Consider the following 27939-nt stretch of genomic DNA (forward strand, 5'->3'; position numbering starts at 1 on the left):
AGAGCTTTAAAATGATATCCATCTTGCCATAGTTACATTGTATTACACAGGCCGACTTTTTCTGCTGAATGGAGCTGCTGACACTGGGGAAAGTGTCGTCCTGTGTAATACAAGTAACTATGGAAAGATGGATATCATTTTAAAGCTCTCTTTCTCCTCTTTCTGGCGACACCTAAATCGTCGCTCTACGCCTTTTAGTTTTCTGTATTTTCACGTTTGAAATCGCGGCCGTGGCAATTTCAATCGCGAAAATAGCGAAAACTAAAAGACGTAGGGCGGCGGTTTATATATCATTGGAAAGAGGAGAAAGAGAGCTTTAAAATGATATGCATCTTTCCATAGTTTCTGCACTGCTCGGAGTCCCTTTAAAGGGGGGAGGGGAGGTTTGAGACAGGGGTTGTGATTGTGCTGACAGCTGAAGTCAAATCTTCCTGCCGACTGTTAGCCAGTAACGACTCTCAGGGGATTAGGGAGCAGGAAGCCGAATGTTGCTTACAAGGACATGAAGATCTTGGGGTTGGTTATGAATGATTGCTGTACAGATGCGCTGCTAGTCTCTCTGTTGGGGAAACTATAGCATTGCCCAAGGGTTTTCTAGCTAAACCAATCACTTGAGAGGAATTCATCAGCAACATGAGACGCCTGTACACCCTCTGGATTTTAACCCAGAATGATTGTGAAAGGGCTCTTCAGGCAACAGAATCTAAGTTGTGTAGTTTTAGTCAGTTTTCCAAAGCCTGTTTTATATTCAGTGATAACTACTGATTGCAGATTTCTGAAAATACACAGAAAAATAAAGCAGTAAAACCTATAATGGAAATTATCAAAATATAGTAGCCTGGAAAAGCAGATAGTTTATATTGGTCTTAATTCGCTATGCTTATCTCCTGTCTTTAATAACATTTCTAGAGTGATCACCATGGTGATAAGGCATGTAGTATTCAGGAAACCTTTTACCTCAGGCAAACCTTAAGTTAACTCCTCTGTCTTTAAGTTAAGGAGAGATCTCTAACGTTAACTCTTCAATCCTTAAAAAAACTCCAAAATTCTAAAGTTTTTGCCTCAATTCACTAAGATCATGCTGGAGGTAAGGCAAGAGAAAACTTGCCATGGCACAGTGAGAGAGTTCTCTTATCTCTTCATTCCTTAAGTTACCTCCTCTGTAGTTATTTTCACACGTAGTTAATTAACAGACTGTCTTTAACTTTAGAATTCTGTAGTTATTTTAAGGATTGAAGAGTTAACTTTAGGTTTGCCTGAGGTAAAATGTTTCCTGAATATTACACGCCTTATCACCATGGTGGTAACTCTAAAAACATTATTAAAGACAGGAGATAAGCTTAGTGAATTGAGGCCAAAAACAGGCTGTTAATTGACTGCATGTGAAAATAACTACAGAGGAAGTACCGTATATACTCGAGTATAAGCCGACTCGAGTATAGGCCGACCCCCCAACTTTTACCAAAAAATCCTGGAAAAAATGATTGATCCGAGTATAGGCCGAGGGTAGGAAATGCAGCAGCATTAATAATAAAAATAATTCCTCCTCCTCATCTGTCTAATCACAAATTGTAATTTGAACTCTTGTCAAGGTAAATAAGCTCATTTGAAAGCACAGGATGTTAATATGTCTGCTTCCATGAAAGCAGGAAGTAGACGCACTGCAGATGTATTGCAGGATTTTGTATCAGCTGTAACAAAGAATTGTTTTTCTTTACTATCTTAAGGTGCGTATCTTATAGAGCAGAGAGAAAGTACTGAGTTCTGCGTTAAAAGCTATCACTAATGGCAGCGTGCCCCCCTGCACTCCCCCACCGCAATGTGTAAAAAAAGGGAAAAAAAGCTGAGCAGCACTAATGATCACATAACTCCCCCCTCCCCTCCTGCTCGTGGCTATGTGTACAGTAATCTGTGCCCCCTTCCCGTTTGCCGCAATGAGTACAGTAACCCACATGCCCCTCTCCCCCGCTATGTGTAACTTGAGTGCCCACCTCCCCGAGTGCACCTTCCTTCCGCAGAGTGTAAAAAAAAAAAAAAAAAAAAAAAAGCTGAGCAGCGCTAATGGTTGATTAACTTCCCCCTCCCGCTCGCCGCAATGTATACAGTAACCCGCATGTCCTCCTCCCCGCTATGTGTAAAGTGCTGTAATCCATGTGACAGTCTCTCCCTGGCAGACTGGAGTGTGTTGCCAACCTTGGAATTGTCCTCCGTGTCCCCCAAGTGTCACCATATGCAGCGCAGCTTTGAGTAACTCACAGTGATCCGCGCTGTGTTCGGATGCCTCTTCCTGCCTGTCGCAGGCTCGTTGCTATGACGCCGCACGTGGTGCACGTGATTGAGTCATAGCAACGAGCCTGCGACAGGCAGGAAGAGGCATCCGAACACAGCGCGGATCAAAGTTACTCAAAGCTGCGCTGCATATGGTGACACTCGGGGGACACGGAGGACAATTCCAAGGTTGGCAACACACTCCAGTCTGCCAGGGAGAGACTGTCACATGGATTACAGCACTTTACACATAGCGGGGAGGAGGACATGCGGGTTACTGTACACATTGCGGCGAGCGGGAGGGGGAAGTTAATCAACCATTAGCGCTGCTCAGCTTTTTTTTTTTTTACACTCTGCGGAAGGAAGGTGCACTCGGGGAGGTGGGCACTCGAGTATAAGCCGAGACCCCCACTTTTGGGCCACTTTTTTGGCCTCAAAAACTCGGCTTATACTCGAGGATATACGGTAACTTAAGGACTGAATAGATAAGATAACTCTCTCACTGTGAAAACGTATCTCTACACTTTGATAAGGCAAGATCGATGTGTGGTGGTAAGTTTTCTCTTGCCTTATCTCCAGCATGATCTTACTGAATTGAGGCCATAGGCCTCAATTCACTAAGCTTATCTCCTGTCTTTAATAACGTTTCTATAGTTATCACCATGGTGATAAGGCATGTAGTATTCAGGAAACATTTTACCTCAGACAAACCTAAAGTTAACGCTTCTGTCTTTAAAGTGGATCCGAGATGAACTTTTAGGGCCCTTTTCCACTAGCAATCGCTAGCGTTCACGCTGAACGCTAGCGATTGCTGAATCGCAATTACCGGCGATTCCCCTACGTTCGCGGCAAATATCGCTCCGCCGCGCGTTCGCGTTCCTGGCAAAAACGAATCGCGGTAGTGGAAATGACCTACCGCGATTCCTATGTTAAAAAGCAAACCGTAGCGATTGTAAAATCGCTAGCGGTTTGTGTTTTTGCGATTCAGCCAGCGCAAACGCGCTCGTGGAAAAGGGCCCAGTCTCCTTGCATAATTGTGTTCCTTTCCTATTGTTTATAGGGCATTCCTCAAGCCAAATACTTTATTTTTTTTTTGTTTTAATACTCTAATTCCCTATAAACTACACAAGCCATGCCCACAGGTTTTCAGAGAGCCAAGGCACTTTCAGACAGTAGCAAGGGCTCATGGGAGCTCAGTCTGGGCAGGAGAAGGGGGAGGTATTACTAGCCAGAGATTTCAGAGGCAGAGGGGAGGAGGAGGGGGGATTAGGTTTTTTTTGCTCAAGAAGCAGATAAGCCTGCCTCTGCGTAATGTTTACAAACAACATGACTGCTGTCACTATATCACAGGAATAATCGATCATATTCTGTTAAAGCTGTTTGCAGCTAGATTTGATGTGTAAACTATCTAAACTTTAGATAAGATATATAGACAAGTTACTTGTTATAGTTAGTTTTTCATCTCGGATCCGCTTTAAGTTAACTCTTCAATCCTTAAAATAACTCCAGAATCCTAGACAGGCTGTTAATTAACTGCATGTGAAAATAACTACAGAGGAGGTGACTTAAAGAGGAACACCAGTGAAAATAATGTAATTAAAAAAGTGCTTCATTTTTACAATAATTATGTATAAATGATTTAGTAAGTGTTTGACCATTGTAAAATATTTTAAATCCCTGATTTATATTCTGACATTTGTCACATGGTGACATTTTTACTGCTTGCAAGTGATGTAGCTGCTGCTTCCTGTTTTGGCAGTTGGAAACAGCTGTAAACAGCTATTTCCCACAATGCAACGGTTCACAGACAGTAACTGCAAAGAGTGCGTACTCAGAATTTCTTTGTGGGAGGGGTTTCACCACAATATCAGCCATACAGCGCCCCCTGATGGTCTGTTTGTGATAAGGAATAGATTGCTCATGTAAAAGGGGGTATCAGCTACTGATTGGGATAAAGTTCAATTCTTGGTCGGAGTTTCTCTTTAAAGGAATACTATCAATGCCCAAGTGTTCTAAAATGACAGTGTACAAATAATGTCCAAGTAGCTGTGTAAACATTTTCCTACTTTTCATGTTAAATATCAGAGCCAAAAGCTTTAATTTATTTAGTGTAGGATTTAGCTATGTTGGGACAAATCAATTGCAGAAGGGGTGTCTGCTTCAATGCACAGCCAGTGTTGCATATCAGACTACAGAGTATTTTTCTCAGAAATCAAAAACAGTATGAAAAGCTGTTACAAATGTTCATAACAAGTTTCCTCTGCTCTCTTCAGACACTTCAGTCAGAAACACAGGACACAGAAGCTGCAGCTGTTGGGAGCTTTCTCTCTCTCACACACAAAGTTACACACAGGGTTAACTGATCAAGTGTGAGGGGTATTTCCCCTCTCCTTATGGCCTATTCTGCCGTCAGTTTTGGCGTCGGTAAAGTTTGAAAGTATTATGATAACAGTAAACAGAGGTTGCCAGTGAAATGTGTACACCAGTACTTAGCAGCACTTCTCAAACAATTCCTGTCTCAATTGAAAAAAATGTGTAGATCGATAGCGTTCCTTTAAGGAACGAAGAGATAAGATAACTCTCTCACTGCGTGGTGGTTAAGTTTTCTCTTGCCTTATTATCTCCAGCATGATCTTAGTGAATTGAGGCCATAGTCTCATAAATTAGGCTAAATGTGGTCAGATGATATTTTTGTAAAATGAAGATTAGCTTCTGGTTTGTTTTACAGGGCGGACTACACACTGAGCCTTAACCAGCTGACCAGCAAACTACTGAAGAGCAGTGAGCAGGTAAGTAGCTTGTCAAAAGGCAGGTACATACCAAAAACGATTTTAAAAAAAGTGGATAGCATGGTAGCTAATTGGTGAGTAGTCTTTCCTTCCAGCACTGGAGGTTCAATCCCCATCAGGACACTGTCTGCATGGGGTCTGTATTTCCTTCCCTTGCTTGCATGAGTTTCCTCTGGCCACTCCAGCTTCCTCTACCAAACTGGCTCTAGACTGTGGTAGGGTAAATTAGACTATGACAATGTTGGGGACATTGGGATTGGGAACACCTCTGAGAGACCCGTTGCAATGAAGATATTTGATAAAGATATTCCTTTGTGCCGCATCACCCATTAGACTGATAAAATATCTGAAATCTATGCACACAAGATAAAACTCATGTAAGGCGCCCATTAATGACCACGTCTGTTGAGAATCCAGCATGTAAAGCAGCCCCTGACCCCCTCCGACTTATCTCGCCCACTGCGGGACGTCACTTCCTCACCACGTACGGTACGCGTGTACAAGACTTAACAGTAGATGGACATAGGCATTCACATTAGACTAGCGTGGACACTTCCAGGGGCATTAGCACTTTTCTACTAGTTTTCTACTAGCTTTTTTAAGGACTTTACCACTCAACTCGGATGGATTACCAAGTATCTTGAATACAAAATCTGCGATATGACCATCAAGATCATTTACCACTAGGCAGCCATAGACATGATCGGTAGACCACCATCAAGGAACATTTCCAAAGTTGTTACTACTAGATGACCACCAGATGATTTTAATGAACCAAAGGGGTACATTGCTGTTAAGTATTGGTATGAGGAGAGTGAGCACTACTGGATATTCAGTTGTCTTTCAATGCTATAACTTCCCATATGTAGACATTTCATGGCAGGCTTTACTTCCCTCAGTGTACCATGTCTTTTCTTCAGCATGTATTTGTAACTTGACTTCCTTGTTTCATGTGTAAATCTTTATTTTTGCACACAGGATGAAGCTTGTCTTGCCGAGTTGTCACTGGCTCTCACTTTGGAGTGCCGCACGAATGAAAAGCACTTGCGTTCAGTGAGTCTGCGGCTGCGTAACCTGCATGCAGAGATGCATGAGAGTCTCTTCAACAGTGACCTGCTGCAGAAGAAGCTGGTTTCAGCAGTCCAGGCCAGCAATGAGGAGGACAGTAACATTGAGGAGCAGGCAAACACAGGTTGGTCTAAAAATAAACTTTGAGAAGTCATAACCCGGTCTGACCTTTACCTTCTCCATACTGTTCTACCCTATGAATAATAATAGTCGAAAACACATTTCGATAAAGATGCAGACACAGTGCATAAGTTCTCCCTAGAAAGATAGGTGCTAGTTTAGTTTAGGGGACCCAGCAAGAAACCTCATGGGGAACAGTTCTCCAATTACAAGCACCCCTCTACAGCACAAAGCATTGTGATTAGCTGAATAACATGGACATAATTTACTACAACCTATTTCAAACCTATCCGTTCAAGAGGGTGCTGTCCACCCAATCATGTTAGTGGAATTTCCCTATGAGGTTTCCTGCTGGGTCCACTAAACTACACTAGCACCGAAAGATATTTGTAAACTTTCATCTGATTGGTATTACCGTATGTGCCTTTTCAGGAGACATTGCACCTCCCAAGTGGTTGCAGCTAATTGAGCGGCTTCCATGCAAGCTATATGTGGGATTTGAGAACAGCACTGTGGTCCTGTCTATGAACAGCCAGCAAAGGTAACAACAAGACCATTGTTTGAAGGAAAGCATGGTAATAATCACTCTGCATTGTTTAAAGGCTTTCTGTTAATATTCTTCCTTATTTACAGGCATCTAAACTGGACGTTAAAACTCCTTAAGTATTCCTATATACGTGAGGAAGATCAGCTGCCCATGCGTAAGTTTATTGGCACTTCAGATCTAGCACAGATGACCTCTGAACTGCTAGTAGAAGGTAAGCTGTCTTAGCTTGATTATGAAGTATATGTACGAATAATTAGCTAATTAAAGGTATTGCCCACCAAGTCAATTGTCTTTCTGCAATCTTATTTAAAAAAATGTCCTACTAAAGAGACATTTTCCATCAAGCTGTGGAATAACGGACTCTTCTGCGAAATGTTGCTATTACCCCAGTCACATTTATGGGCACCCTGGTAGCTGAGCAAATGAACTAAAGTCTATAACATACGATCAAAAACCTGTCTTCCAACTTCTTAGCAACGGCAGGGTAATTGCATCTACCTAAAGCAATGTTGTTTGTTTAAAAATCACTTCTCTCCTGAGTCATGTTCACCCAGCATTTGAAGCAGCGATCTTGCATAGTAATGTAATGCTCAGTTTCATCTGTTATTTTTCAGCTGCTGAGCTTTATCTCTTTTGTTTAGGTATAAAAGAAACTAGCTCTTCAGTGTTTGTATCTTTTATTTCATTTTTTTTAACATGGTATAGGTGCACTTTTTGGTGTGTTGCATCGTCCTGATACAGTTAAAGTTTTTTTTTTTTTTTTTTTTTTTTTTGCCTCTCACTAGGGTATCTCAGCAGCAGCAAAAATAAATAACTCAATCCATGTATCTATCTCAAACTAACCTCCCTCTAATGGTAGCCACCAACTTTCCAATCTTTTTGACCAGTCCAACTAAATCTATGTAGTAGAAGGATAAACTAAATATATTGAACAGATATTTTAGACCAGGGGTCCCCAAATGTTTTGGGTCGAGGGCCGGGTCAACTTACCTCAGACTGCTGGGGGGCCGGAGTATACATAAAATGATGTAGAAGTCTTTGCAGGCCAGACAGTGAAGCATACCCATGTGACAACCTGCAGTGGACAGCAGTGTCACCTGATGTGGAATTTGATTGGAAACCAGCGAATTACTGCTTTCTGGCTTCCATGTGGATGGGTGGTGCCAGCACTGCTGTTCTATATGCGGACCACCAATATTTAAAGATGTAGCTGACCGCATCTATAAGTAATACATTTTGTGTGGGGGGGCCGGTAAAAAAGCCTCAGAGGGCCACATTTGGCCCGCGGGCCTTAGTTTAAGGGACCACTGTTTTAGACAGTGCCTTGTAAGGCATAGAAATGGTAGGATTGGACAAAACCGATTGGATCATAAGTGGGCATGTTAGGGGAGGTTCATAAATGGTGTGGGCGGGGGGAGGGGGGTTTGCGGCAATCAATGAATTACCTGGGGGGGGGGGCACTACTCCCTAGCCCCCTGTCTGTTTACCGATTGGAGTCCTCCATCCCACATCTCCAAAATTTAAATTGGTGAGTCATTTTAATGATGTTGTCCTGACTTTTTTCTTTTCTCTATTCCTTTCTCCACATGGTCTATTGATTTCTTAGTCACCTTTTTTTTTTTTTTTTTTTCTACCATTGCCCTTCCCTCCCAATTTCTCAGTCTGCCAAGGTTGCCAACAATCGGAAAGTTCATAGTTGTTCCAAACTTGTTTCGGTTAAGAATTAACATAGTCAATGCGTTTTTGGGAATCCTCAATGCTGATGATTTTTTTTTTTTAATCTTCCTAATACCTTTGCACTCGTAGAGTCCTGTCTCAGCAGACACTTACCTTAAAATCAGGGTTTGGTTTTTGCTTTGATATACATTATAAATGGGGTGATACCTTATGTAGACAGACATGTGCCTTTCCTAATCATCTCCATTCACCACAGGTGGACTCCAGTCTATACAAACACTGCAGCAGTGATCAGTAGAATCTGATGCATCAGATCTGAATTTCAAGTAACACAATAAAGGGCTCTCATACTTATGGCAATGTGATATGCCATTGGTTGATTAAAAATATACGTATGGCAATGTGATATGCCACTGGTTAATTAAAAAATATACTTATGGCAATGTGATATGCCATTGGTTGATTAAAAATGCAACAGCTGCTTAAATGCTGGTTTCTCTTTGTCACTGTAGCATGCCTGATGAGAGAAAAAAATAACTCAGATTAGCTTAGCATGAGGCTGCAAGACACCAAAAAGTGAAGTGGCCAGAATACTTTCGGAATGCACTGTTAATTACAATTTGTCTAATTCAGGTTGTTGAAGCGCAAATGTTTGTATCTGTAATGCTTCACAGAGAGTAATGCACTGCTAAAACTTGCTAATGCATTATTAAATGGAGAAGAGTTTCACTATGTAATATAATATCACAATGTCTGTCTTTATCCAGATGGTCTCTTGTTGTCTCAGAGTCGACAAAGAATCATCTGCTTGAACCACTTGAAAGCCAGTGTGCAGGTGAGAGAGTGACTGCAGAAAGATTTGTTTTATTCCATTACAGTATTAATATAATACCAGCATAATATGCATTGCTTTACAGAGTACATATCTCATAGGACCTTATGGTCCATCTTAAACAGGGGCAAGCATATTTTTATGCCAGTCTACATAGATAATAATTATCAGTATGTTTGGGGTCAGGGAAAGAAAACTGGAGCAAATATGCTCTTTGCACATTGTGTTCTTGGTAGGATAGAAACTAATGCCTACGACTGCATGATTCCAGCAATTTATATAAAGGTCGTCTTGTGCTGAAAGGATTGTTTTGGTGCCAGGGCCAGATTTACCATAAGGCATTGTAGGCATGTGCCTACAAGCGCCTGATGATGGAAAGGCGGTTCACTCCTCTCCCTGAGTGCTTCCCTCTCTCTTCCCCTCTCTTCCCCTATGCAGAGTTCTAAGCGGAGTGTAAATGAGAGGTTACTCACCCAGCTCTTGGCATTCCACTAACAATACAACAGGAGAAAATGGCAACGCTTTCAAATGAAGGCTGCATCCAAGCTGACCAGCTGCATAGATGTGCAGAGCCCAAAACACGAGCAGATTACACAACTTGCATTCAAAACAGATGCAGCAAATGGAGGATAGATTAGGGTTTAGTGCATAGTTTGCATCTGATTTGTATTCAAGGTGTGTATTTAAAGTGATCTGAAACACAGCAATTCTTCTTTGCTCTAAAAGATTATTTACAGCCTTAAACCAACAACCAACAATTTTTTTTTCAGCTGAACAGCATTCAAACAGTTAACAGCACTTTATTCTGCAGTGGAAGCTTGTGATCCGAAATTTTAGTTTGTGATCCGAGGTCACAACATTGTATCTATAGAGGAATGGCAACAACGGATAATTAGTTACAGTTGGCAATGGCTGAAACTGAACTACACAGAGCTGACAAGCAGACACAGATGAGAAAATTATCACTAGATAGCTGCTGTATTTATATTAACCTATTTTGGTTCCACTTCCTGGACGTAGAAACTACGTCCAGGAACCATGTGCACTCCCGCGGCCAAAGTAATACTACAACTAAAAGTAAAAAAAAAAATGAAAATTAACACACATTTACTTAAAGAGAGTCTGAAGCAAGAATAAATCTCGCTTCAGACCTCATAGATAGCAGGGGCACGTGTGGCCCTGCTAAACCGCCACTACCCCGCGGCTAAAAGAGGGTCCCTGTCCCCCAAATACCCTCCGTAATGCGGGGGAGCGCTTCCTGGTTGGGGCAGGGCTAACCGCCTCAGCCCTGCCCCACGCGCGTCTGTCAGCGCGTATCTCCGCCTCTACCCCGCCCCTCTCAGTCTTCCTTCACTGAGAGGGGCGGGGGAGAGGCGGCGATGCGCTGCTGACAGACGCGAATGGAGGCAGGGCTGCAGCAGTTATCCTTGCCTACAGGAGCGACCAAGTCTGCGACCAAGTGTCGCAGTGGGGGGTTTGGGGGTCAAGGGACCCCCGTTTAGCGGCGCTATTGCGGCGGTTTAACAGGGGCACACGTGCCCCTGCAAACTATGAGCTCTGAAATGAGATTTATTCTCGCTTCAGAGTCTCTTTAATTAACCTAGTGTTAACCTCCCACCCTCCCAAAACTACCCAAATAAAATGTTTACTATAAAAAAAAAAACATTACAATAAAAAAAAAAAAAAACATGTAAATATTTACCTAAGGGTCTAAACGTTTTAAATATCAATGTAAAGATGAAATATTTCTATATTTTTTTTATTTTAAACTTGTAAATAGTGATAGGTGCAAAACGGAAAAAATGCACCTTTATTTCCAAATAAAATATTGTCGCCATACATTGTGATAGGGACATAATTTTAACGGTTTAATAACCGGGACATATGGGCAAATACAATATGTGAGTTTTAATTATGGAGGCATGTATTATTTTAAAACTATAATGGCTGAAAACTGAGATATAATCAATTTTTTCAGCTTTTTTCTTCCTGTTAAAATGCATTTACAGTAAAGTGGCTCTTAGCAAAATGTACCCCCCAAAGAAAGCCTAATTGGTGGCGGAAAAAACAAGATATAGATCAGTTAATTGTGATAAGTAGTGATAAAGTTATAGGCTAATGAATGGGAGGTGAACATTTCTCAAGTGAAAACGACGGAACGCGAATGGGTTAAAATCTATGAATAAATTACAATGGCAGCTTTCAGAGTATATCTTCTGCACTTTGGGACCTTGTCATTTGTAAATGTTCAATATTGCATGTGCACAAAAGCAAATATGGTAACTGAATAGGTAATGAAATGTAGGAAAACACATTTTTATTGAATGTTATTTCAGTTTTCTAAGTTCAAATATAGATAATCTTTATTCATACATCATAATAAAGAGATCATAACATGCCAATAATTTATATAATCCAAACACTCCTGTAGCAAGGCCTATCAATTAATTGTATGCCCAATAAATGACATCGAAATGACATGTATATAAATAGCAGCAACACTTCCTGAATAAAGTGCAATGTGTCAATATGTGTGGTACAAGGGTGTGATCAATCTCAAAATACAGTGGTGTGAAAAACTATTTGCCCCCCTCCTGATTTCTTATTCTTTTGGATGTTTGTTACAGTTAAATGTTTCTGCTCATCAAAAACTGTTAACTATTAGTCAAAGATAACATAACTGAACACAAAATGCAGTTTTAAATGATGGTTTTTATTATTTAGTGAGAAAAAAAACTCAAAACCTACCTGGCCCTGTGTGAAAAAGAAATTGCCCCCTGAACCTAATAACTGGTTGGGCCACCCTTAGCAGCAATAACTGCAATCAAGCGTTTGCGATAACTTGCAACAAGTCTTTTACAGCGCTCTGGAGGAATTTTGGCCCACACATCTTTGCAGAATTGTTGTAATTCAGCTTTATTTGAGGGTTCTAGCATGAACTGCCTTTTTAAGGTCATGCCACACCATCTCAATAGGATTCAGGTCAGGACTTTGACTAGGCCACTCCAAAGTCTTCATTTTGGTTTTTTTCAGCCATTCAGAGGTGGATTTGCTGGTGTGTTTTGGGTCATTGTCCTGCTGCAGCACCCAAGATCGCTTCAGCTTGAGTTGACGAACAGATGACCGGACATTCTCCTTCAGGATTTTTTGGTAGACAGTAGAATTCATGGTTCCATCTATCACAGCAAGCCTTCCAGGTCCTAAAGCAGCAAAACAACCCCAGACCATCACACTACCACCACATTTTACTGTTGGTATGATGTTCTTTTGCTGAAATGCTGTGTTACTTCTACGCCAGATGTAACGGGACACATACCTTCCAAAAAGTTCAACTTTTGTCTCGTCGGTCCACAAGGTATTTTGCCAAAAGTCTTGGCAATCATTGAGATGTTTTTTTTAGCAAAATTCAGACGAGCCTTAATGTTCTTTTTGCTTAAAAGTGGTTTGCGCCTTGGATATCTGCCATGCAGGCCATTTTTGCCCAGTCTCTTTCTTATGGTGGAGTCGTGAACACTGACCTCAATTGAGGCAAGTGAGGCCTGCAGTTCTTTAGATGTTGTTCTGGGGTCTTTTGTGGCCTCTCGGATGAGTTTTCTCTGCGCTCTTGGAGTAATTTTGGTTGGCCGGCCACTCCTGGGAAGGTTCATCACTGTTCCATGTTTTTGCCATTTGTGGATAATGGCTCTCACTGTGGTTCGCTGGAGTCCCAAAGCTTTAGAAATGGCTTTATAACCTTTACCAGACTAATAGATCTCAATTACAGTACTTTTGTTTTCATTTGTACCTGAATTTCTTTGGCTCTTGGCATGGTGTCTAGCTTTTGAGGTGCTTCTGGTCTACTTCTCTGTGTCAGATAGCTCCTATTTAAGTGATTTCTTGATTGAAACAGGTGTGGCAGTAATCAGGCCTGGGGGTGACTACAGAAATTGAACTCAGGTGTGATAAATCACAGTTGAGTTATTTTTTAACAAGGGGGGCAATCACTTTTTCACACAGGACCATGTAGATTTGTTTTTTTTCTCACTAAATAATAAAAACCATCATTTAAAACTGCATTTTGTGTTCAATTATGTTATCTTTGACTAATGGTTAACGGTTTTTGATGAGCAGAAACATTTAAGTGTGACAAACATGCAAAAGAATAAGAAATCAGGAAGGGGGCAAATAGTTTTTCACACCACTGTATGTGAAACTGGTGTTCATAGGCTAGACAAACCAGAGAGCTAAAGCACAAGAAGGGTATTAATCGGAGTGAGAGTGCTTAGAATGAGTGAAGAGTGATAGTGAAGGTGAGTGCTGTAAGCGCTCAAATAAGAAGTGAACCAACTCCTAGATGGGAGGAGGAGGAGTGGGGGATGGCTAGAAAGAATAGGAAGCAGAACAAGGCCGGTATGGCTTACCAAGGAGTGGTTGGAGCCGAGCGCAATGCAAATGCTTTGGCTCCATCCACTCCTTGGTTAGCCATACCGGCCTTCTCTGTATGCAGTGCAATCCTTTAAGCCCTCCTGGGCCCCAACTGCAGCTGTTAATTCTTTGTGGTCCCCAAGTGCAGCCATTAACTTTGCTGGGTAGACTTCTACTTGAGTCAGTAAAAAAATTTCAGCTTAAGATGGTCACATACTGAAGTCGACTTGTATTCAAGGATATACGGTAATAATATTTGTAATCATTACTGTTGAATCACTCTGCTGTTTTTAAGGCTGATACACATTCTGTTTCCTTTTTTTCTGTCACATCAGGTCACATCTATCGATATTCAGAGCAATGTAGCTCTCAATACATGCATCATCCATTATCGTCACCAAGAGTTTTCCCATTGGTTCAGCTTGCTGGCGCTGGATCGCCAGTCATTCTTGGAACCAAAGCCACCAACCAAAAACAATCGGTGAGTGGGAAGTAAAATCAGCATATCCATTCAAGAAATGTTTACTATGTGTTTATATTTATTTACATTGATTTTGGTTTACAGCCAGCAATGCTGCACTAAACCTTGCCTTTTCACTTTGTTTTACCCCATTACCTGTACATTGCTTAACCTCTCTGGGGTTAGGATCATTTTAGGGTCTAAAAGCCATGCAATTTTTTCACAAGCTTTTAGGGCCCAGACACACTATAAGCATTTTTCTGAGCGCTTGCGATTGATTAGCACTTTGAGTGCTTTTTAAAAATCGCTCCCATACACTTTCATTTTAAAAAATCGCCATGTACGCGTAAAAACTTCTCATTGTGGCAATATGTACACGATTTTTACTGTGATTTTAATAAAAGTGAATGGGAGCAATTTGTAAAAAGCGCTCAGAAAGCGCTAATCAATTGCAAACACTTAGAAAAGCACTTATAGTGTGTCTGGGCCCTCAGACCCTAAAAACAAGAAAAAAAACATACCACAGAAAGATCTGCAGCAGCTTCTACATGTAACTCACTCAGGCATGGGGTTACTGCTCTGAGCTGCGGATTTCCGTCCCGAGCCTGATTTGGGATTACCGCTAAGGAGATTAAAGGACAACTGCTATGAGAGGGATATGGAGCTGCCATATTTATTTCCTTTTAAACAATACCAGTTTTCTGGCAGCCCTGTTGATCTATTTGGCTGCAGTAGTGTCTGAATCACCCCGAAAACAAGCATGCCGCTAATCTTGTCAGATCTGACGATAATGTCAGAAACACCTGATCTGCTGCATGCTTGTTCAGGGTCTATGGCTAAAAGTATTAGAGGCAGAGGAGATCAGCAGGATAGTCAGGCAACTGGCATTGCTTAAAAGGATATAAATATGGCAGCCTCCATATCTCTTGCTACAGGTGTCCTTTAAAAGCCTAATATCTTAGCAGTCATACCTCCTACACACTCCAAATTTTGCCTAAATGAGCATGGGACAGGAAACTATATTAGACAGATCACACACTGCTATTCAATGCAACCAAACTGTATCTGATATTACACATGAAGTCAGTTCTCAGTTATTTGCAGAATTTCCTATTTAGGAATAGTGTCTGCTAGTGTATGCACATGAGAAGGTAAGGATCTGGGTGAAGTGTGATTGCAGTTGTTTAGCAGAAGATCTGCTGATTTGGTGGCTGATTGTAGCTACAACAGTGCAAGTCTATGGTGGAAGATTCAGCCACTATATAAATCAAAATTGTAATTTTTTTTTTATGGTGTATAGATGAAATGTTATGTAGGTGAACTTTTGTCTTTGCACATTCTGTTTTTGTAGAGAGGTCTAATGTGTCCATTAAATGTATTTCATGTCTGAATCCTAATCTGTTTCTTTGCAGACCTCTTCCTGTGATATTAGCTCCAGTTGTTTTTAACTCCGTCATTTCCAATGTTAATGTGTCAGTCCAGCTGGAGGAAGCTCAGCCCTTTGCTTTAGGATTTTCATCTGTTTCACTTGGTGAGTCCCCTTTGTTTTTCTCAAACCGTGTTTGTGATAAAATAGGATTTTTAAAGGTAAGAGATGCTGCATATATTCAAATTATTGTTATTAACTTATTATTTATATAGTGGTAACACCTTCCGCAGTGCTATAAAGAGTATATAGTCTTGTCACCTAACTGTCCCTCAGAGGGGCTCACAGTCTAATCGCTACCATAGTTATATGTCTATGTATGTATTGTAGTCTACGGTCAATTTAGGGGGAAACCAATCAACTTTTTTGTATTTTTTTTTAATTCAAATATAAGCAGAATTTTGGTACTGGGAAAAAAATGGTCTGCTACAGAAATGTTGGTTAATAATTTGGTCAGTGCAGAGTGTAGCTAAACAAGCCTCACTTACCGCCAGTGTGTTTGTCATTATTTCGCGTTTGCGTTTTTTAATGTGTTTTTCGTGCATCTTTTGTGCGTTTTGGGTTTCTGTTAATTTTCATAATCCATGGAGAAATAGAGCGAGAAAGATAGAGAGAATGCGCACCAGGTCCAACGTGGTTGTCTCTAATATTGAACCACGCATGCGCAGGACTCCCACGCCGGTCGGTGTGATGTCACGAATTGAGGAAGAGGGAAACAGCCCTGACGATTTCAGACAAAAGTCGTCCCATAACAGAAATTGCAATATTCCACCATGAACCAATGAGAATCCTCCCTGTTGCTGAGGCTTACCATTGGTGTTTTGCAATCCAAAGTGGATCCGCATACATCTGCCTTGTGCCGATCTGTTTACTGGCTTCAGGATTGAGCAGTGGAGTCAGCAGCAGCGGAGCCGGGGGACACGAGTATCAGCAATTTAACATTGCGGACGCAGTGACCAGCCAAGTGAGAACAGACACAGTCTGTTCTCGTAGGCTTAATACATCAGTTCACCCATCATTTTGCATTCTTTTTTGGAAAATTGCTGCAGGTCGGGAGGCTTTTTTTTTTCACTGCTGGAAGCAGATCCCATTTTTAACAATAGGATACACTTTCTGCATTTAGCGAAGGTGAAGAAAACTTACCAAATGGGTACATTTTCTGCACATTCGGAACCAAGCCTTATCCTTTGTGAAGTGACATTTATAAGGGATTTCTTCTCCACAACACAGGTGGATGATTCATTGATCATATACCGTTACTTCCTGTGCACCTGTGTGGAGAGCTGCAAAATATGTACAGTTGTTGAAGAGGTAGATGGGTTTGAGAGACCCTATTTTATAGAATGTGTTATATTACAGTAAACATTACCAAACATTTGTGTCTCTTTCAGAGTTCAAGCATCTGCGCACACAGAATCTCCACCAGAGGGCTCTCCTCTCAATCAGTAATCTGTGTTGGAGAGTTGGCAAAGACTCTCATATCCAGCAAGCTCTTCATCCTGCAAATACTCATGTTTGGGGTGAGGCTTGTGTTCTGGACTCCTTTAGTTTACAGGTGAGAGGCAGTGTATCTGAGGCTGTGGGGCCTAGTTTATAAAAGCATACAGGGTCGGACTGGGCCGCCAAGAGCTAGGGATTTCCCCCGGTAGGCCTTTTAATTATAGTGACGTCAGTGCCCCTGAGCACTGCAGATCTGGCCTTCGGGCCGGGAACAGAAGGGGGCACAGCTCAGGAAGGAGGGGCAGCGGCAGGCACAGAGCAGCGGTGAGTGGGTGCCAGTATCCCTCCCTCACCTGCCCCCCCCCCCTTCCCCGCTCTACGCTCCCTTCCTTCAGACCAGAATGTAGCGCAGGCAGCCGCAGTGAGCAGGTAAGGACTTACTTCTTCCTTATTCCAGCTCTGCATGCCGCTGCTCTGGTCTGGTTTTCTCTGTTGTCCAAACACGCTCTCACAGTACTTCCTGTGAGAGCGTGATTGGACAACAGAGAAGGCCAGTTGCCTATATCTAGTCTGGAGGGTGGGAGCGTGGAAGGGTTGGCCTCAGGTGAGGAAGGGGGGGGGGGGAGACTGTCCCAACTCCCCGCCGCTCTGTGCCTGCTGCTGGCTACAGGGGACACCTATAGACCTGGTTACCTAGTTTGAGGATGCCTAGTTGTAGTCGCATGTAGCCATGTACCTGTTATGGACTGTCCTCAGAAGAGCTCACAATCTATTTCCTAATATAGTGTAATGTCCTACCAAATTATGTATTTATATAGCACTGACATCTGCACAAAATTTCTAGAGTACATGCGTATGTGAGCCCAAATTGGGGGGGGGGGGGAAGGAGGGGGGGGCAGGCTGAAACTTTTCTGGTGGGCCCTTAGTGTCCCAGTCTGACCCTGAAAGCCTATCCAGTATATTGGTGATTGTGATTGAATAAATGGTAGAAAGTGTTGCTCTTTGATATGTAACCTGTAGACTGTGACTGTTTTACTGCATTCTCTAGCCCCGTAATTTGATTTATATGTCTCAATCCTATATTATCCATGTGCTTCAGTTATCATGATTTAAAAGTACTGTTGGGCAGAAAAGCTCCAATGGAAATTTCTATTCATAAGGAAGGGAGAGACATGTAGCTACTAAATACCACCAGTTGTCAGTTAATTAGCCAACTGATTGGTTTACAGTTAGTTGCCTTGCTTCCTCAACATCAGCTAATCCTGACTTGAATTTAAAGGACAATTTAAAGAGACTCTGAAGCCTCTTAAAAATGCTTTTTTTATTAAACAATGTTGTTTAATACATTAGCCCTACCTAAACCGCTGCATTCCCACGGCTGCAAACTATCTAAAACCCCCCTAACTCGCCCTCCCTCTCCCCCGCAAAATCCATGACTTTCTTGGTCGTGAGTTTTGCTGCCCTAAGCTCTTCCCTCAGAGGCAGGGCTATGGGCTGCAGCCCTGCCTCACACGCGTCTGTCAGTAGTGGATCTCCGCCTCTCCCCCGCCCCTCTCAGCGAAGGAAGACTGAGAGGGGCGGGGGAGAGGCGGCGATCCGCGCTGATAGACGCATGTGAGGCAGGGCTGCAGCTCATAGCCCTGCCTCGCAGAGAAGCGCTGCACGGATCGCCCCCCGGGGAGTTAGGGGGGTTTTAGATTAGTTTACAGCCACGGGAATTCGGCGATTTAGGTAGGACTAATGTATTAAACAGGATTGTTAAAAAAAAAGGATTTTTAAGAGGCTTCAGAGTCTCTTTAAAGAGAAACACCGACCAAGAATTGAACTTCATCCCAATCAGTAGCGGATACCCCCTTTTACATGAGAAATCTATTCCTTTTCACAATGAAATTTATGAAAAACTGCGCCCACTGTATCTCACCTCAACCCACCAGTTTTTCAATGTCCGCATAAACACATAGAGTCTTCGCTATCAAAAAAATCCACAGTCTAAGTCAATCAATATTATGTATGACAGCGCTCCTCTTCTACCTTCCATATACCTGCAAGATCAAAAGCTGAACATAGTGCATTACTGTCATAAGATTAAACAACTCGTGTGCTCCCAGTGTTCAAACGTGCATTCACCCGTGCTGCACTGCAATTGTGTAGATCTTCCACACCACCCCTCTGGGGTATACGCTCACCAGATATATGTTGTTTATGAGCCAACACGATCTCAATAAAGAACCAGCCACTTGTCGTTTAACTTCCAACTTCATTCAGTTTTAATCCAATCCTCATAAAAAAATGTATAAAAACAAACATGGCATAAAACCTTTTTAAAAACAGCAATAACCTGCGCTCAATTATGAGTGAGCCTGAGATGCATGTTATTCTACGGAATTACGTGAGTGCGCATTGAGCGCAGGTTATTGCTGTTTTTAAAAAGGTTTTATGCCATGTTTGTTTTTATACATTTTTTTATGAGGATTGGATTAAAACTGAATGAAGTTGGAAGTTAAACGACAAGTGGCTGGTTCTTTATTGAGATCGTGTTGGCTCATAAACAACATATATCTGGTGAGCGTATACCCCAGAGGGGTGGTGTGGAAGATCTACACAATTGCAGTGCAGCACGGGTGAATGCACGTTTGAACACTGGGAGCACACGAGTTGTTTAATCTTATGACAGTAATGCACTATGTTCAGCTTTTGATCTTGCAGGTATATGGAAGGTAGAAGAGGAGCGCTGTCATACATAATATTGATATTCCTTTTCACAAACAGACCATCAGGGGGCGCTGTATGACTGATATTGTGGTGAAACCCCTCCCACAAGAAACTCTGAGTACTGTGGTACTTCTGGCAGTTTCCTGTCTGTGAACCTTGTTGCATTGTGGGAAATAGCTGTTTACAGCTGTTTACAACTGCCAAAAAAAGCATGCAGCAGCTACAGCACCTGCTAACAGTAAAAATGTCACCATGTAATAATGTCAGAATGTAAATCAGAGATTTAAAAGATTTTACAATGGGCAAACACTGGCTAAATCATTCATACATAATTATTATAAAAATTAAGCACATTTTTTATTACATTATTTTCACTGGGGTTCCTCTTTAAGTGAGAAGAGGAGGTTGCCATATTTAATTCCTTTTAAACAATACCAGTTACCTGGCAGCCCTACTGATCTGTTTCAAAAATTGGAGAGGCAGAATGAGTCTGGCACTATAGTTTAATGTGCAGCGTTGTAAAAATGGACGTGTTGTCATAGCAGAAACAACATGGTGGATACATAGCATGTGAACAGCTCAATGCAAAAAACACATGGTCTGTGAAAGAAACGTCTACGCTGTACCTGGGTGCAGGGGAGGTAGCTGCTGTGGGCGCCGGGAGGTGCTACTGGGCGCCGGGAGCTACTGATCTGTTTGGCTACCGTAGTTTCTGAATCACACCAGAAACAAGCCCGCAGATAATCTTGTCAGATCTGACAATAATCTCAGAAACATCTGATCTGCATGCTTGTTCAGGGTCTATGACTAAACATATTAGAGGCAGAGGATTAGCAGGATAGCCAGGCAATGCGTATTGCTTAAAAGGAAATAAATATGGCAGCCTCCATATCCCTCTCGCTTCAGTTGTACTTTAAACCGTGCTACCTGCATGCAGTGCCTGACATGCGTTTGTGAATTATGCTGACTAAACAGAATTCCATGAAGGCTGTCTAAATTTGACCATTGGCTAAATAAGTCACTAAATGAGGAGATTGTTTTTTTCTTTTTCATTTTTCTTCTGTTGACATACTTTCTGTGATATAACTAATACCTTTTGTAATTGCGTGTACAGATATTGGCTTACTTCTCTTTCCAGGGCAGCTATAACCAGTCATTGGGTGTGGGCATCATGCAGGCAGACACACTCTTCATAGAGTCCACTGTGCAAGGCCTGCAGGTAGAATTCTCAGACACCTGCGTAGAATGTATCTCCCGTGTTCTGAGCATCATGCCAATGTCGTCTAAGCCTCCTGCCCCACCCTCGCCTGACCTGCTGTCTCCCATTACTCCATGCGGGGAGGTCTCCAGCAAGCTGGGCCTTCTCTGGAAGGTTGATGTCCGGGTGGAAGATGTGAACCTGTTTACATTGTCCAGCCTAGTGGGTAAGTGAGGGAAACGCCATCATATTTAATTGGATTGTACAATAAGAATTACCATACATATATGTAATTTATACCTTTGTGAGAGAAATGGGCATACTCATAAGTTAACAACTTACTTAAAAAAAAAAAAAAAAGTATAACATTTCTCAAACTCTTGCCACTCATGCCATTCTAGGAGATAAAGAGCATTACCTTTATAAAATATAGACTGAATGGGTTCTGCGTGGAAAAAGTTCCCTATTGTTTGTTTAGCTATGGGGGTTGGGAGAACCTACTAGATAGTTATTTTAACATCTGAACACACAGGATGGAAAGTGGCATTATAGTTATCTTGAGAGTGAATGGCAAGCAAGTTGTTTACAAATTACAATAGCTGATATAACGTGATGGATACCTATTTTTATCCCAATTGCAGCTTCTAACGAAATGTTTCCTTTGAAGCTGCTAAGCTGCTTGTGCAGTGACAGCCTATGTCGGCATCTCTCATTTAGCTGCCTAGTGCAGGCAAGTGAGTGCATGGCAGTAAGCAGTTATATTTACCTGTTCCTGACAGCTTCTTCTCTTCCTCCACTCGTGGCTCTGAACTTCCAGCAGGTCTCCCGGGTTCTGATCGCATCCGATCTCATGATATGACATGTAAGCAGGATCCAGGAGACAGTGTCACCATTACAGCGTCACCCGGTGGTGGAAGAGACTTCCATCACCCCTCTTCTACCACCGGGTGGTGCTGTAACTCTGACACGGTCTCCTGGATCCTGATCATGTCATATTATGTGATTGGAACAGAGAGTATCTGCCGGGAGTTTAGTTTGTTTTATATTAGCGTATTACAGTAGTGTTAATAATAAGCACTTCACTGCTCACTTTCTCCTGAGGAGCATAATGTGTCTCTAAGTCCCCCCTATCATCATACGTGTGACACCATGGGAGCAGAGTGTTATGCTGTAGGCACATTTCTGGCATAATGTAAAAAAGGCGCATGTAAAAATAGGTGGCGGCAGTGGTAATAGAATATCGGTAAAATTACTGCTATTCTACTATCACCCTCTATACCCTAACTTTCACAGACCCCGCCTCCCCTTTATATACCTAACACTAGCCTTCCCCCACCTACTCCTAACACTAACCTTCTCGTACTGCCGATGCAATTGCACATGTGCCTTCACATTTGCTGAGAGTTTTTTTCTGAAACTATTAGTCAGGTGCTGCTCGGTGATATGCACTTATTTGTGACCCTCCCCTATCTATGCATAACACTAACCTCCCCCTATGTATGCCTAAAGCTAACCACCCACCCCATGTATGCCTAACACTATCCTCCCCATCTATGCCTAACACTAACCACACCCCAAACTATGATGCACTGCTGCTCCCAGCAACCCAGCGGCTGCGGAACTGTAGCGTCAGCCCGCTGCCATCCCTTTAGACTTTTGCTACATAGTTGAGCTCAACCACTCCAGGGAAGCTTGGGCCCCCCAAACTTCTCCAGTGCCCAAATTTCGTGCTTCCTTCTGCCCCAACCTTGCAGTGATCTGCAAACATGGCTCTCCAGCTGTTAAGGAACTACAAGGCCCACAATGCATTGCGGGAGTCTGACAGCTGTTAATAACTGTTATAATTCACCTCTTTCCGGCACCAGCAAACTCATCATCAAGAGTTGCAAACACGCCTCATCACAGCAAGCAGGAGATGGACTTTTCTCTTGCTTCTTCAGTATTTAAGGAGTTTATTCAGGAAACATATATACAGATATAGTTCATCATCCAAGCAAAGCAAAGTCTTCATTGTTTAAGTCCTTGGCGTTACAGCTCTTAACTAACCTTCCTCCTGAATGTTAGTTAGTTACCTTCTTTCTAACCTACGTTACACTAGACTACCTATGTACAGCATACATCATATCAGATTACATGAAGAATGAAAATACTTAGAGGTCCCAGTCAGCATAGCAGGAATGTAGGAAGCAGAGCAGGAATCAGAATGCCCCCTGTCCGCCCGTCCCGGGTCTTTAATACCGACTAGGAAAGAGTTAAATGTGACATAATCTTCGCCGTCCCCTAGACCCGACTATTGGCTTAGCCCCCTCGTGGTGTCATAATACCCACCTACTCGATTAATATTCAATGTCACTTTTCCCTTACTTACTGGAATTTGGTATTTTGGTAAACATGGCCTATGTTTACTGTTCTTGTGGTGTACATGTTGAGGTCAGTGTAGACCTGTGGCCGTCTTTCAGGAACATGTTCTCAGTATCTGCGTGTATCATCTGCTTCACGCAGACACTGAGATGCTTCTGCCTGCATCACAAGAAACTCTATTTATTTTAAAGGCATACTCTGCGGACAAGCCTTTTACATAAAACTCAGGCCAAATAACTGAGGCCTACTTAAATTATAACAGCCACAGTCATGATTCATGAAGGCAAATGCATTGTGGGACTTGAAGTTTCTTAACAGCTGGAGAGCCAGGTTTGCAGATCACTGCAATAGGGGGATGCAGGAGCAGTCACATTGGGTTAGAGTCTCAGGGCGACACACAATACCTGGACAGAAGTGTGGAGTGCACCAAGGCACACGTGTGGCTTTGTGAAGATTAGGAGGTGAAGCTATCAGGAAAGTAAGTTTCATTTCAAGTAAGTATGGATTTTTATTGTAAGTAACTGTTTCCAGCAGTGGTGCCAAGTTATGAAGTAAGTCATGCAATACTAAACACTGTGTGGCTGTGCCTACGAAGGAAAGCTTCAAAGTGATGAATGTCAGAGCTTTACTAATGAACAATAATGATTGTTTACCCATACTGCCATATTGCACCACTAGATATTTGAATAGTTTTCAACAAAAATCTGCTTGAGTATCAATGGAACACAGCCCCTGCAACTTTGTGCTACTTAGTGCAATGCAAAGCAATATGGCCATCAATTGCCTTTTGCTACTTATGCACTTAATAAAATGGGTTTGCTCATGCAATATTTCAAATAAGTGTTTGAGAGAGCCCTAGTTTTATAAAGATTTTTTTTTTATATAATGTTTTTATTAAATCGAACATTTGATCTATTAAACACTACCAATAATATATTTTTATAAGTTCTCTATGGCTTTTCTGCAGGGAAAGTGTTCAGTGTAGGTTGGGTATAGGCAGATAAGGGATAAAGTGCTATGTTGATATGTAAGCAGAGAATGTAGAGAAAGTGCAGAGTCGGGTGTTGGTAAAGAAGACATAAAATTCAGTTGGCGTGTACACAAAAAAAGCATAAAGTACAGAGTTCCTGATTAGGTTAAGAAGGCATAAGGTTCAGAGTTGGAGTTTAGGTAGAGTAGAGATAAAGTGCACGAGTTAGTCTTTAGGCAGAGAAGCCATGGAACACGTTTAGTTTTTGGGCAGAGAATGGAGAAAGTGTAGGCAAAGAGGAAGTTGGTTCACAGTAGAGTTGGTCCACAGGCAGAAGGGAGAAAGTGCACATTTGGTGTTTTTGCAGAGAAGATATAAAGTGCAGACTTGGTGTGTAAGCAGATAAAGGATAAAGTGCATAGTTAAGGTGGTAGCAAAGAAGGGATAAAGTGTTCAGCTGGTGTGTCGGTGGAGAAGGAGGAGCAAAGAGAAGTGTGGATGTGGCAGCAGAGATTGATATAACTGGACTTATTTTTTCTGCTTTGTGTGAATAAATTACCGTAGCTACCTTTTTAAATATGTTTATTCAGCTGACAGCATCCTAGCCTGGATTTTGACTGACTGCTTTGCTTGATTGCAGGTGCCTCTCAGGTGAGAATAGACCTACTTACCCTGGTGGGGAGTGCAGAGAGCTGCAGTCTAAGCTTGCACGGCGTGTCCTTGTCCCTTCTGAAAACCATTACTGAAAAGATGGAACTGTGCTGCAAAGCCATGGATGTTACCGAACCACTCCTTTACTTCTCTATCATAACACTGTCTTATTTCACTACTATACAAGCATTAGAGGTAGGCTACTTGTTATTGTGTTTGTCATCAGTCATAGAGCAAATTACATGTATAGGTGTTATATTTATCTCTCTAAGGGTTTTGCTCACATCATTAATGCAGACTAGCCATGTAATCGGGACAGAACACGCACAATCGCACGCCATCTGCGTTGCTGATCCCATTCAATACAGTGATTAGGTCAGTGCTGCACTTGGCCAAGCAATGCATGCAGCGCTGCGATAGCACATTGCACTGCTGCGCAGCGCACATGATCTGAACGGCAAAAGTGCTGTCTATGCACTTCTGCAGTTCTTGCGTGTCACACACTATACGCACTGCCAAACTGCGCACTGTAGCGTGTATGATGTGAATGAACTATTAGGCTGCGTGCAAAAATGCAAACAATGTGCAGAATTTTTATGTGCGATTATTTGTTTTAAATTGATTTTCTGCGTGCTTAGCATTAAATCACATTTTGTTTTCAAAGCGCTCAGCAGAAAAAAAAAGCAGAACACAGGCTGTTTTTTCCCGCAATACAAAAACACAAACATGAAAGAACGGCAAAGAAATCCTGATTTTCAAGCAGCCTATAGTAATACATCTAATGTGTGGTGATAGGCATACAACGCTAAGTGGCAAAATGGCTGCGATTAACTCTAGTGTGCGCGCAGCCTTAGCCATATACAGCAGAATTTGGGAAATATTTATTTTTAAAGGCAGAACATCTTTATGTTTTTGTAGATTATTTGATTCTTGTAGATGCAGTTACTGTTGGCTGTACAGATCATGTGCAGTGACTATTGGTAATATCTTCATATTTTTGTTCACATAGTTTTTTTATGCTTGTACAGTTTAATTTTTAGCATTGTTGCAGGGTAATTACAGTAGTATAATTTGCTGCTGCTCAGAGTATTATAATACGCTGTCGCTAAAAATAGGTTTTCTGTTTTTTAATTTGCTGTTATGGCAGTCACTGGCAAAACACTGAGGCCTCTGCCCCATCGTACCTCAAAAACACCAATCATGTGACTCTGCGGCGGAGTGCACCAACAGGGTCATATATGCATTATTTATAAAGTATTTCGTCAGTATTTGCCGATTGTAAAATCTTTCCTCTACCTGATTTACATTCTGAAACATCCTGTCAAGTGCATCACTGTGGAATGTTCGTTTACTGAGAGCTCCGAAGCCAGTACAAAACATACCTGGTCTCCCAGAATGCTCTGGGAGGAGAATTCTGCATAGCTAAACAGCACGGGACTAAGCATCACTGGGAGGGCAGGGTTACATAACAATATACAGCAGTACATAGCTATAGGATATGTTTCTGATGCTTAACCCATAAAAATTCACATAAAAGTGGCTATCGTGAATAATTTACTGCATTCTACTATATGTCACTACTGTGCCACATATTTCTGATTATGTGCAGTGATTCCGCTAGTCAGAAATCGTTTGATTTATCTGATTGCGCTAAACTGTGGATATGTAACTTTTAGGCATCAGTATAAAGCATTATACTTTTTTAGGTAAAGACTAGTATATAGCATGTAAACATATCTTTATCTTATGCTCAGGTACAATGTGTTGAGGAGCTACTTTTGCAATGGAGCCCTTGGGATCACATGTACTTGTATCAACATGTACTGGCTACCCTGCAGTGCAGAGACCTGCTGGTGGGCACCTTATCCAAAAGAACAAAGACTGTAGAGCCAGTAAGTCCTGATTCTGGAGCCCCATCACCTCTACAAAGTCGCTCTCCAGTTGCAGGAAGCCCTGGTATTCATCGAAAAGGAATGCAGATTACACTGGATTTGAACTCTGTCAAACTAAAAACTACTGTTACGAAAGACAACTATTTTCTTTTTGTAGCTAAGAACATTTGGCTTAGTCAGCATGGAGGTTCTCTTCAGTTGCGCTCCCCTGAGGTCACAGTCAATGCCGATGGGTACAACATATTTCTCTTTAAAGAAGTTGATGCACAGAGACTGCCTGAACTGGAAGACATGCTCTTACACCGCAGCCATTTTAAATCTTTGCTCACAGAGCGGAACCGAGCCTGGGTCCTGGCTATCAGCAGTGTTTCCATGGAGTTCCCACATCGTTATGACTTCTCATGCATTCTGGATGAGGCCATTGGGGTACAAAAATGGCTTAAAGGTCTTCATCGCTCGCCTCGAACTGGGCCTGAGTTTCTCCCACCAGATCTGGTCTTCAGAGTCAAACAGTTTTCGTTTGCATTTTTGGATGATGTTTTTGAAGTTAAACTGAGAGACAATTATGAGCTGATGAAGGATGAAAGTAAAGAGAGTGCCAAAAGGTTACGGCTTCTCGATGACAAAGTGGCTGCTCTCCGCAAACAACATGGAGAACTTCTGCCAGCCCGAAAGATTGAGGAGCTTTATGCCTCCCTGGAGAAGAAAAACATTGAAATATACATCCAGCGCTCACACCGCCTTTACAGTAATACCCCCATGAGGAAATCTTTGCTTACTTGGACCATGTCTGATCTAGAAATAGTGGCCTTGGCTGATGAGTCTCTTCATGGACCAGACAAAGTGCTGGAGAATATGAGGGACATTGACAGTATCAGTCCTTTTCCACCTGAGGGCTTGTCGTTGGTTATCCAGTGGTGTCGCATGATGAAGTGCTCACTAAAAACATTCTATGGTGAGTGTTGTCTTGTATTTCTAAAACCTCATGCAGCCTCTTAATAAACTATTCCTTGTATTGGCTTGGAGAAGTGTCAAATGGAAGTTTTCTTCTACATGAGGAGGCCTCCTGCTCCTCTTCGCTCTCCTTTGTATTGCGCGTTCTACTTGGTCAAGCCAAACATGCA

The 27939-nt window shown here is 42.0% G+C and overlaps 1 protein-coding gene across 2 annotated transcripts in view; it reads left to right on the top strand.

Moving 5' to 3' along the window:
- The window catches only part of BLTP2 (bridge-like lipid transfer protein family member 2), a 118994-nt gene that overhangs the window by 41250 nt on the left and 49805 nt on the right, over nucleotides 1-27939 (top strand). For both annotated transcript variants that reach the window (XM_068270152.1, XM_068270153.1), the window contains exons 6-16: nucleotides 4997-5057; nucleotides 6036-6249; nucleotides 6678-6786; nucleotides 6879-7003; nucleotides 9237-9304; nucleotides 14041-14186; nucleotides 15578-15696; nucleotides 16983-17146; nucleotides 20882-21167; nucleotides 24913-25118; nucleotides 26678-27770. In XM_068270152.1, coding sequence (XP_068126253.1) covers nucleotides 4997-5057; nucleotides 6036-6249; nucleotides 6678-6786; nucleotides 6879-7003; nucleotides 9237-9304; nucleotides 14041-14186; nucleotides 15578-15696; nucleotides 16983-17146; nucleotides 20882-21167; nucleotides 24913-25118; nucleotides 26678-27770 — 2591 coding nt within the window. The remainder of the gene's footprint in view (nucleotides 1-4996; nucleotides 5058-6035; nucleotides 6250-6677; nucleotides 6787-6878; nucleotides 7004-9236; nucleotides 9305-14040; nucleotides 14187-15577; nucleotides 15697-16982; nucleotides 17147-20881; nucleotides 21168-24912; nucleotides 25119-26677; nucleotides 27771-27939) is intronic.

Source organism: Hyperolius riggenbachi, chromosome 2 (assembly GCF_040937935.1).
Source record: "Hyperolius riggenbachi isolate aHypRig1 chromosome 2, aHypRig1.pri, whole genome shotgun sequence".
Classification (NCBI taxonomy): Eukaryota; Metazoa; Chordata; class Amphibia; order Anura; family Hyperoliidae; genus Hyperolius; species Hyperolius riggenbachi.